General features: G+C 36.9%; 1 protein-coding gene across 4 annotated transcripts; it reads right to left on the reverse strand.

Annotated features, from left to right (window-relative positions):
* Window positions 1–2,259: 2,259 nt before the first annotated feature.
* On the reverse strand, window positions 2,260–11,992 carry LOC109111261 (myelin protein P0-like). Of its 4 annotated transcripts, none has more exons than XM_042718858.1 (6): window positions 11,824–11,992; window positions 10,806–10,969; window positions 9,421–9,634; window positions 8,610–8,739; window positions 8,034–8,082; window positions 2,260–3,848 (listed from the first exon to the last, which is right to left on the reverse strand). In XM_042718858.1, exons 1-6 carry the CDS (start codon window positions 11,975–11,977, stop codon window positions 3,831–3,833), a joined length of 729 nt encoding a protein of 242 aa, XP_042574792.1. In that variant the 5' UTR covers window positions 11,978–11,992; the 3' UTR covers window positions 2,260–3,830. The 4 variants fall into 4 exon arrangements, with proteins under 4 accessions (XP_042574792.1, XP_042574793.1, XP_042574790.1 ...); XM_042718859.1 differs by having other exon boundaries at window positions 2,260–3,954; XM_042718856.1 differs by having other exon boundaries at window positions 2,260–5,215.
* Between the last annotated feature and the right edge of the window lie 102 nt (window positions 11,993–12,094).

The raw sequence follows: 12,094 nt of genomic DNA on the forward strand, positions 1-12,094 counted from the left end.
GTAGCTTGAGGATTTCTTGTCCATCTAAATCAAGCCTTGAGAATGTGGGAACTACAACTGCCATCAACGTCTCTGCCAGATCCATTAAGGACCAGACCAGAGAGAGCAGCTGTTCTCATGACCCCGCTGTGCCTGGCAGTGATACTCGGCTGACGTAAAAATCTGTGATAAATCACATGAACTTCAAGTGCTACACTATTTATTGTCTCTGTGGAGGACATTTCACTTTTTTTCGTTTCTTTCTCTTTTCAGGCTAATGGTTTATAGATCAAAATGGTCTAAACTTATTAATTTGTACTTAAAAAAAAACACTTGACACTAAAATATACAGATATACAGTGCCTTGCAAAAGTATTCACAATTTTTTCACATTTTGTTGTTAAACTACTTTTTTCCACATCAATCTACACTTCATACAAAACAGATTTGTGACAACTCTGCAAATTTATTATAAATAAATCACTGAAATAAGTACACTGCATAAGTATTCATACCCTTAACTCAGCACGTAGCTGAAGCACCTTTACAGCCTTGAGTCTTTTTGGGTATGAAGCTACAAGCTTTGCACATCAACATTTGGCAATTATATGGCATTCTTCTCACCTCTTCACCTCTGAAGCTCTGGCAGACATTTTCAGGTTTCTCCAGAAATATTTGATTGGGTTCAAGCCCAGACTCTGGCTGAACCACTCAAGTACATTCAAAGAGTTGTCTATAAGGCATTCTTGCTGTGTGCTTCGGGTCATTGACCTGTTGGAAGGTTAACCTTCTGCCCAGTCTGAGGTTCTGAATGCTCTAGACTGTGTTTTTATTACGGCTATCTGTATATTTTGCTGTGTTGAGCTTTTCTTCTACTCTGACAGCTCGCTCAGTCCCTGCCACTGAAAAACACCCCCACAGCATGAAGCTGCTCCCACCACACTTTACTGTAACTTAAGGATGGTACTGTGCAGGTGATGAGCAGTACCTGGTTTCCTCCAAACATGATGCTTGGAATTGAGGCTCAACAGACCAGAGAATCTTGCTTCTCACAATCTGAGAGTTCTTTTCATAGTTGCAAAATTCAAGTGGGTTTTCATGTGTCTTCACTGAGGAGAGGATTGAGTTTTGCCACACTGCCATAAAGACAGGACTGGTGGAGTGTTGCAGTGATGTTTGTCCTTCTGTAAGTTTCTTCCATCTCGACATATGATCATGGAGCTCAACTAGAGTTATCATCAGCTTTCTTAGGATTGTTGTTCTTTGTCTATTGTTTGTTTTTTCCAGGCAGCCAGCTCTAGTAAGTGTCCTAATTGTTCCAAACTTCTTCCATTATGGATAGTGGAGTCTACATGCTTCTGTGAACCTTCAGTATACTATAATTATGGGATATTATATAAAATTACCTGTTGCCCCTTGTTTTTGTTATTACAAAGAAGCATATTAAGCATTTTATTTTGATGTTTACTTAATTTTGAATGTTAATTGCTAGAAAAATAAGGGTTTTAAAAAGAAAAAAAAGGTTTAAACTTCATAGAAAATAGAATCAAATAGAATGAAAAAGAAAAAACGAATGAAAAGAAAACATTTGTTATCCACATTTTCTTGCCGTAAAAATGGGCACGGCCATTTGTAAAATCTATGGGTCTAGCTTCCGGTGTCATCTACATCCACCTATTTTAGCAGTACAAAACGGTTCATTTTTGCTGCTTGACATTGAAAATTGGTGTCTTGCCATATGTATTATCTTAATTATGAACACACTGGTTTGTAGGGCAAACAGTTTTACCATTTACTGCACGTTGTTATTCATGTTGTTATTTATCTATAGTGGTTAATGATCCAGAAGTCTCGCCCATAGGCTTACTTCTGAGTTGAAGAAAAAGGTGGATACGATCAACATATACGAAGTTAAACACGCGCTTTTAGGCCTATAATCGAGTGCTGGGTCTTTATTGACGAGTCCAGTAAATGGAGAAAATATTTTGTTCTGGAGAAAATTCTACTATTACTTCTTTCACATGTCTGTAAAATTATTCATTAAAAAAAAAAAAATGAGGTTGACTAGCCCGTGCACCAAACCAACACACAAGATAGGAATAAACAAGAGTTACACAAATTTATAAACAAACTTTTTTTTTTTACATTTTCATCTTGCCCAGTTATGCAGTTCTTACATTAATACATGTATCATTTAGGCTACATCTAAACCATACTTTATAGAGTTATTCACTGATGGTTATTCAGGTGATTCTTTCAGTGCACACAAAAACACACAAGGGATCTGATTTTTTTTATTGACGTTTTTCTGAAATTATTTAAACTTGAGATTTTTCTTTTTACAAGACATTTTACAGTTAACCAAAGTTAGCTGTGTTAAAGTCAAAATAAAAGTAAAAAATAATTAGACTTTTTAATGGAGTTTGAAGAAAGAACGGTTACCTAGACCTGTACCAATACAGGTGCACAATACATACAACATGGGAATTCCCCGATATTTAAACACAGTTTAATGGCAGGTACCATGTGGCTGCTCGACATTTACTCTGAGATGCATAAAAAGCATCTGTCTGTAGGCTAACAAACATATTTCCCACAAGCCCTTGCAATTCTATAGCTTTCCCTAGCATTCCCAATGAGAGCCCCTGTCTGGTTTAGGGCTGACATGCATAGACATGAAGACTTGAACAGAAAAACATATCCTGTGAGACTGAGATGTTTATTGTACTTTGACTTGACTTTTCACCTCAATATGAGTTCAGTGCAAGTCTTCATCCCAGTATTTCATAATTTATTTTTCTCTCAAAAATTCCAAAAACCTTTCCACCCTCATTGCATAACTTCCCATAGCCTTAACATGCCAACGTCCCGATGGTAAACACTGTCATGAAGAAACAACCACATGAATTCTGCCATGTCAGTCAAGTGAAAGTGCAGAAATATTATTAAACATCATTAAACTCTATTATATTTCTGCTTCCAACACACAAACAGTCCCAGGGTGCTGCTGCACAGCTTGTCATTACTAACAATGACGTTACGAATGTTTCTACAATGTTGTTTTTATGTCGTTTTGTTCCCCAAACACGTTGACAGGTTACAGACATATCATCAGACTTAAAACACACACATGCAAAAGTCATGAAAAACATGCATCTATCGTAGTCAGCAGAGAGCTAGCTAAAAGAACTTAAATTTTTTGCATTGACATCTTTGTGACAAGTCGGCCAAATAAAAAATGTTTTATACTGTGGGCAGCAGGGGGCAGGAGAGAGCACGGGGGTATTCTTACCAGCAGAAACGGGATGAGAAGAGATGGTGGTGGATGAGCGTTCACTATAGTTAGAGGAGGATTAGAGAGAGGTGAAGTAAAACTATGATTTTGGTTGGAGCGATGGGCCTTGCCAATGATATGTGTGGAGATGGTTGGGGAAAAAGTGCAACCGTAGGAGCCGGCCCTCACTGGACAGAAGGAAGACATAGATAGTTCTCCAGTTACAAGAGAGTGTTAAAATAATCAGCTGTTTGTCAGACAACAGCTGGTGCGGACAGACATGAGAATTTGACTTAGCGTATCAAGTAACTCTCACACAGCGTGTGTTTGAATGTCTCTGCCAACAGTATCGACGTCATTTTGGGTATTTCAGTCACTGCAGTCAGAGCAAAAACACACCACAACTCTAAATCAGATTCAAATTCCTGTCAAAAACCTATTGGGATAGCACTTAAAACTGCTTGATGGGATACATGAGATGACGCCATGAGTGTTAGTGTGTGTTGGACGAAATATGAACGAATTTTATGACTGAAATGAAATTTAGCTCTCAGAAAAAGAAGGATGGGGAAGGAGGCTACTTTAGGGGGCCGGCCTACAGGAAGTGATGTAATAGCACCAGTATATCAGATGACAAGAATGGTGAAAGAACAGAAGAAAAAGTAGAAAAAGACAAACAAAAACAAAAAGTGTCAGAAGTGCTATAAGGAAGAGAGATTAGAGAATAGAATGACCATACACAGACACAAACAGAGAGACAGGCAGTAAAACAGAGAAAAATAGAAAGAGAGGGAGGGAATGAGAAAAAAGGCAGTTAATATAAAGTATCCAAAATCATTTTTTAACAAAAGTACAAAGTGTGAAAAGTGTGCAGCTTGGATTGTGTTCTTGTATAAGATTGTATGTGTGTGTAGAGAGAGAGAGAGCGAGAGAGAGTTGTCTGTCACTTAACAAGAGGAAACCATTCTGCCACTATTACAGCTCTCACAAACTGTCAGTGTGTGCGTAATGGATGGCTCTCAGCTCTGGGTTTTGTTGTGAATGTGTGATTTTTAAATAAAAAAAAATAAAATAAAATAAAAAAAAGACTGTGTCCTAACCAGTTGCAACACAACAACTTTTCACTAAAAGCAAAAACTAAGCATTCTGAGCACGGATTCTGACATTCATTTTGTTCATTCATTTTTTTAATTGCATTTTCTTTCAAATTGTTAAGCTGATTGTATAGTTTATCATCAAAATTTATTGAAATTAAAAAAAATGCAAATACAGCTGAAGCTATTCAGAATTTTGAACCTCACTGAATGCGGAGATTGCTTTGGAATGAATTCGATTTTAATGTGGACGGAGCTACATAGCTGAACAAAGCAAGGACAGAAACAACTCACATGATATCAAATTATATAATAATTATGTATCATAATTATAAAATATCTTGTCACAGCTGCAAGTAAATTCATGTATATTGTGTTTGTAGATTTATCATGCCGCACATAGATTGAACACAGTCTTTTTTTTTTTTTTTTTGTAACCACACTTTTTTCATTTGGTATTGTATTAAAATGAGACAAATTTCACCCCTCTCCTGTCCTCCTGTTTTTAAGGATTCATCTTTATCTCCTTGCCTCCAAAATTCTCCACCACCCCCTCTTTTCATACCCATCTCTCTCACTTGCGAGTGAATTTGCGCGCGAGTTGAGAAAAGACCGCAGCGGGACTCGTTTTAGTTTGCCCTCCCTCTCTCTCCTGTTTAGTGAGCTCTAGCTCAATGGTCATAAGAACCCTGTCCTGCCTGCCCATCCCCGCAGCCTCTTCCTGGGCTTGGGTCTGGGTGGAGGCGGCCCCGCTCTGGAGCTCTAGCTCTCTGCTCCACAATCCCTATTTCTTCTCCCTGCGAGACTCCTGTTTCTTCTTCTCTGACGCTGCCGCTTTCAGTTTGACCGGATCCGCCACAGCCAAAACCTGGAAAGAGAGGGAGTGTGGAGAGGGGAGGAGTGAGTCACTACGGGAGGAGAGAGAGAGAGAGAGAAATAGAGGAATAAAAAGAAAGCAAGAATGAGAAAGAGAAAGGGGAGAAGGAAAAAGAAGGGCTTGTGGGTTAGGTGGGGATGGTCAGATGAGTTTAACGGATATGAGGAACCAGAATAAGGGAGGTAGTTTCATTACAGAAGAGAAGAAGAAGAAGAAAAAAGAGAGTGAAATGCTAAACGAGGGGTTAGAAGGAGATGAACACCAGGGGCACTTTTGGTTTCTGGAATGGGAGGACAAAACAGGAAGTGGCTAATTAGGGAGTGACAGCGTGACATCACAGCACCTAAATAAAAGAATCTTTATACAGCTGACCTTTGACCTCTTGGGATGCTGAAACATGTTTGATTATCTTCTGTTTTTTTTTTCATAGAGAAGGTTCAGTTCTGTCAGAAACCTGAAATGGTGCTGCATGTAACTCAGTTAAAGGTGAAGTGAATCTTTTTTTTTTTTTTCAAGTAAAATACTTTCTTTTAACCCAGTTTTCAGTGAGTAAAACATTTAATTCATTTAATTTAAGTTTATGGCAGGATGTCCTGTTTGTCAAAACTATAAAAGGGTGCTAGGAGGGTTTTGGAAAGATACTGTCAAAAATAATGCTGTTTTTTTATGCTACTAGTAGTGCATAAATAAAACACTTCACCTTTAAAGGAATATTTTTTAATGAATAAAAGTTAAACTTGATTACCACCGAATTTAGAATCATTTTATTTTTTATCCCAAAAAAACATTCCTTTAAGTTCTTTGTGACATCAAATCTAGAAATATGTCCCAGAAAGGTTTACAGTTACTGTACATATTATCTTTTTTTTTCTGCTTATAAGTGTAATAGAAATACACTCATGTAAAACTATGCAGCAAGTTTCCGCTGTGAGATTTTAAAGTCCTGAGATCTTAGTTCTAGTCTGCAGCCCATAGACTCTTTATCAACCTGAATTCAGTTCACTGGATATTGGAGGGTGGACTGGGTTTACACTGACAGAACCAAGAAAATAAAGAAGTGAAAGAGAAAGAGTGAAGCTGACAGGAGACGCACACAGAGGAGCACAAATAGAGGAGCGTACACTGAAACCGATGACAGAAAGAAAGAAAGAAAGAAAAGAAAGTACACTGAAACCGATGACAGAAAGAAAGAAAGAAAGAAAGAAAGAAAGAAGAAAGGCAATAAAGACAGAAAGAACATAAGCAATACAAGATTGGAAATCTGCTAGTTTGATCCTGTACGAGATGAGATATGTGTGAGGAAGGCAGTGGCTTGATTGTACGTGATGGGGTTTGTCATGATATAATATATGATTAAAGCAGATACATGATTGAGTCTGACAGCATTTTACCCTTCACCTGTGGAGAGAATGAGGACAGCAGGAAAGGGAGGAGACGAGACAGCTAGAGGAGAAAAATCTGTGATATGAAGGAAGTGAAGGACAATGGCGTGGAAAACTGCACAGAAGAAAATAAACCCAGAGAGAGAGAAAAAGAAAAGGTGGTATGTAAACGAATGGCATGTTAGCACAGAAAAAGATGTATGAGCTCCATTTGACTGCCAGTTCAATGACACTGATATGGTGATCCCTAAGTCCACAGGACCATAGGGAAGAGCTGAGAGTGATAATGAATTCTTAAATCTGGACCACAAGTCAATTTCCATTTTCTGCATTTTGGTTTAACCTTTAATGTCGTCCCATTGGTATATTAAGAATTGTTATACTGTAGCCTAATATATATATTTCTCCACATGGCTTATTGCACACATGTTTCAGTACATGTAGCAACAACAAACATGCCTGTGTGCTTGTATCCATACACCAATGCTATATACCAAATCTCCCCTGCTTCTATTTTTGATGAGGTACAGCTACTCTAGTCTAGACATGTACTGGATTACAAGTATTTTTACATGCATTGTAAATGAGGCTTCATAAACTGGCATGCAGACAAGAGCACAAACAATGAGGTAGATGTAGCTTTAATTGGAGTTTCGACTTCCATGAACCTGACACTTCTTTATTGCTTATTTTTATTATTGCATTTATTTTATTATATTGTATTTATTTTTATAATTATTTATTATTATAAATTATTACTATTTTAGTTGACATTTTTTAATATTACAGTTTAATTTATTATATTATTTTATCTGCTTAAACCTTAATTAAGTCTAATATACTGTACACTCAGTCAAAAGTTTGGAATAAATAAGTTTTTTTGTTTTTTTTGGAAAAAAAAAAGTGTTTGCTCACCAAGGCTGCATTTTTTTTTTTGTTTTTTTTTTATATATATTTTTTTTTATTTTTTTTAATGTAATTTATTCCAGTGATGGCAAAGCTGAATTTTCTGCAACCATTACTCCAGATCTCATGATCATATGACACTGAAGACTGTAGTAATTGCTGCTGAAAATTCAGCTTTGCATCATAAGAATAAATGTTATTTTAACATATTAAAACAGAAAGTAGTTATTTTAAATTGTAATAATATTTAACAAATTATTGTATTTTTGATCAAATAAATTCCACCTTGGTTAGCATAAGAATATAAATATTCTGAGCTTTTGACTGAAAGTGTGTGGAAATGGACAGACTTGATTTAAAAAAGGACCTTGGTCAAAACTAACCACAGGCAAAAAAGGGGGAGACCACTGGAGGACAGGAGGTCTTTAATAAAGCACAAGAGAAAGAAACTAGCAAGCACGTGTGTATGTGAATGTGTGTGTTTGTGTGCATGTTTAGAGTGGACGCAGGTGAGCACTTGCCTGTTTTTGCTGTGATCCTTCTTTTCCTTTGCCTTTCTTGCCATGTTTACTAAGGGGACAAAAATACAAAAATTGCATGAACAAAGTGTCCACCTGGTGGAAGGACTTAACTACTTGTTAATGTTGTGAAGGTACTCTGATTTTAATTTTTTTTTTCATTGACAAGTTGTAGAACAGTTATTCAAAGTTGATAGAACAAGCATCTGAATAGAAGAACTAATCAATAGATTTGCTAAAGTTTGTCATTTACAAGTAGAACAGTATGTTGAGTTGTGGAAGGCTATAATGGACAGGCACATAAAAACAAAACAAACAGTGGTTGGTTGCTCAAATGTCACTCAAATATGTGCAGTTCTTGGTAAAATAGTTGTTCATTTAGTCTGGCTATGCAAGAATAGGTGACTTAGAAGTCCCCAGTTTGGTTGGGGGTTCTGTCAATGCCTTGCTCATGACGTGTGTTTTTGTGTGAGTGTGTGACTGGTGGGGATCTGGGTTGTGTTGTGGTAACCGTGTATGTGTGAATAGGAGTATGTGTGTCAAGGTCGGGCTTGAGGGAGCAGATGCTCCCAGACTGACCTCATGCTCAAGCTGAACACTCGTCTGGCGACCAGGAAACGCATGAGATAGTAAATTGCCACAATGAGGATCAGCAGTCCCAACACTACGCCAATAATAGCCCCTGTTATCACACCAGCCTGCACTGGAACTGAAAGAAAAAGAGAGAATATAAAGTGAGAAGCGTTGAGGTGTGCAGATTAAAGAGCTCCTGTACAGTTTTACTGATCTGTTAGTTGCATTGTGTCTTTGCCTTAATGCACTTGTTTTGTGTGGTGTGGGTTTTTACAGACACGACTATATTACTGAAAAATAAATCCAAACAACATCAATCAATGTCCACCTGGGAATGTTCTAATTTTTTCCTCGACATATCCCACTAATACCACACTGAGAAGTTAAATTTACTGTTTAAAGGGGAAACAGAGGAAACTCAAAAACACCTGTGCAAAAAAGGCTTTATTTGAGGAATTAGGCTCTGTGTGAGGCATTTGGATTCAACAAAGGCTATTTCCATGGAAATTGTACTTTCAAAAAAAAAAATGTATGACCACACAAGGAAAACACTCAGGTCTCTCTGCTTTACTGCTATTTTGTGCTTCCATTAGCAGCAAACTTTCATCTCCTGCCATATGATCTCCTAGATTTTGTATGCCACCCTGGTATAAGATGGGCCTGAAGGCAAAAAGCAGCCTTGATAGTAACTGCAGCATGAGAGGAAAGCAAAGGGTTTTCTTGTGCAGCACGTTTCTCTGCAAAGCAGCCATTTTTGGTTCTTAAAATCATTTTTTATTAGTGGATGAAGACAAAAATGTTCAAAGTGATCTGTTACCCTTCTCAAACACAAGCAATCGAACGTGAGAGGGGCGGCCAGCAATGTCAGGTGGGTTCTTGGCATCACAGGTGAAGGTTCCATTGTCTGCAAAGTCAACGTTCTTGATCAGGATAGAACCATCGCGGCGACTGGGGTTCCCCACAAATTCCAGACGGTCCCGGAACGGGCCTTTGTTATCCACATAGGGTGCTCCGCCTGCATAGTGGAAAATCTAAATAATGATAGACAGTTTATATTATCATCCTATATCTTATCATGAAATGTAAAAATATTAGATATGATTATATCAAATGCATCAATTAAAAAGAAAGCAGAGAATTTTCACAGCAAGACTACTTACAGTGGAAAATGTGATTTTTACGGATTTATAATTTTTGATCAAATTAAATATACTGATAAACTAATTTACAAATCAAATGAAGTCATGCTATTAAATTCACTACACTCTGTTCCACTGCATAGCGAATGAAATTAGATTTTAAACTACTAGAATTACCTGTATGAACAAGCATCCAGAAATGCAACCGGTTGGCCAACTTAAAGATTTTCACGGTACAGCACAATTTGGAAAGCAGAACTATACCCACAAGGAACTAATATTTCTGTTTGCAAGGTAATTATCTCTACAAACCACACAGACACAAGGATATTCCCAAGGGATGGGCATGTTCTTATACAGATATGTGAATTACACTACCAGTGCATACACCTTTTAACAGGTTTAGGGAAATTCAATCACACTACATTAATAATATGAGGCTTCATGTTGTAATTGCAAATTTAAATAATAATTAAAAACTTGTGAAACTGAAGTAGCTGCTCTCAAGCAAGCACTGCCTTTTAAATTTTCTTTTCAGATATCCTGGAATATAGACCTACAATAAGGCATCCAGTCAAATTAAGTTATGTGATGTGAAAAGTCCTTCTTTTGATGTGGTTAAAATGCCTTTGTTGGCTTGGTTTGCTGAAGAATGCTCGACTATTCAGAAATAAGTGTGGCGTTTAAAAAATAAATGATCTAAAATGAAATAAGTGCAATTAATCTGCAGATTGATTTATTATAAAATGTTCTGTATGTTAGTTTCGTATAGACACAACATCTTAAAGAGAAAGTTCACCCAAAAACAAACATTCTGTCATTTATTCTCACTCATGTTCTGTCAAACCTGTATAACTTTCCACGTATAAACGTGGGCCTGGGTAAAGAAGAGAGAAGCCTGGACATTCTGCAAAATATCTCTTATGTGTTCCATTCTACAATATGTTATATGAGTTGAGTTAGTAAAAATGTCATTTTTGGGTTAACTATCACTTTAAATCATCTTTCACTGTAGACCAGAAAAGGTGTAGGTGTGTCTTAAAATATGTGTATTTCTACGCACAGCGATGCTGTCTTTTGCCCCATCTGGACGGTAATGCCATGAGAAGGTTACGTCTGGAGAAGTCCATTGCCAAGAGAAGAAAGAGCAGGAGAGTCTGACATCTGTGCCCACCAGCGCATGTCTCTCCCAGCTTGTGTACACAACAATAGCCGTGGTCTGAGAGGCTGGAGCATACAAACACACAGAGTTAGGAATATTAGCCACATGGGGACACAAATCTAAAAAATGAAATATACTGCAATGTTAGAGATGTGAAATGCGAAAAATATGCAAATAATAACTATGATTATAAAGAACATCTTTGAAGCTTGAGAAGTCAACAATTTGTCACTTAAGATTTCTTTTAAATGTATTAAATATAATTAACATGTTAAATATTATATATATATATATATATATATATATATATATATATATATATATATATAATTGTTAAGAATATGGAATAATAATAAAAATATAAAAAAAATAAGATAGCATAAAAATCAGCATTTGTATAGATAATATATTCTATAGAGTAAGCATTTTACGTACACATTCATTGAATAGACAACTGATACAAAAAATAAACCTAGACTCAGAACAAGAATAAATGCTTGTTTTTGTAATGTCCTTGATACAGTAGTTTATTCTAGTTAATTAGTTTTTTTGTTACATTTAGAAAAAAAGAAACAAAAACTAATTAAAACAAATAAAAAAAAAGAACTAAAGACCTACAGATATAATTAAATGAATAAAAGGTTCTATTTAAAACAGAAAAGAGCAATAAAAATTAAGGAAAGAGTCTTTCTATTCTGACTGTGTGATCAGTCCTTTCCGATCTGCATCATTTCTTGAACCTGGCCAGTTTTTAACAGGTAGACAACAGGTGCACAAAAGACAGGTGAGTCTGAATGTACAGTAATTCTGTCATACTGCATAGACACTTATGAGAAGGACTTCTGGTTAGCTTCAAAGTTAGTTTGTTTGCTTTGTTGTTACAAAATAATGAAATGCAAGATGGATGAAATGTATTTACCTATGCCCAAGAGCACAATGGACGTCAGTGCCAGTACAGACAGCATGATCTCCCTCCGATCTCCCCGCAGGTCAGTATGTGAGGGGTTCCGAGAGAGCGAGGGATGGAGAAAGGAGAAGAGATGGAGGGAGAATGGAATGAGACCAGAGGGCATCAAGATGAGACTATTCAGTCCTGGACTTTATACCCAACCACACCCCAAACTTAAGCCCCGCCTCCACCACCTCATTTTCTCTTGCCTTCTCTTTGGCCCCGTCCCTGACACGATAGT

This window comes from Cyprinus carpio, chromosome B2 (genome assembly GCF_018340385.1).
Source record: "Cyprinus carpio isolate SPL01 chromosome B2, ASM1834038v1, whole genome shotgun sequence".
Taxonomy (NCBI): Eukaryota; Metazoa; Chordata; class Actinopteri; order Cypriniformes; family Cyprinidae; genus Cyprinus; species Cyprinus carpio.

Excerpts from the sequence above, each read along its gene's own strand:
- LOC109111261 (XM_042718856.1), bottom strand. The coding sequence starts at position 11,977 with ATGCCCTCTGGTCTCATTCCATTCTCCCTCCATCTCTTCTCCTTTCTC. Across the intron at positions 8,083-8,609 it reads GTGTTCAGCTTGAGCATGAG|TAAACATGGCAAGAAAGGCA; the intron begins GTCAGTCTGGGA and ends TTGTCCCCTTAG. Across the intron at positions 5,216-8,033 it reads AAGGATCACAGCAAAAACAG|GTTTTGGCTGTGGCGGATCC; the intron begins GCAAGTGCTCAC and ends CTCTCTTTCCAG.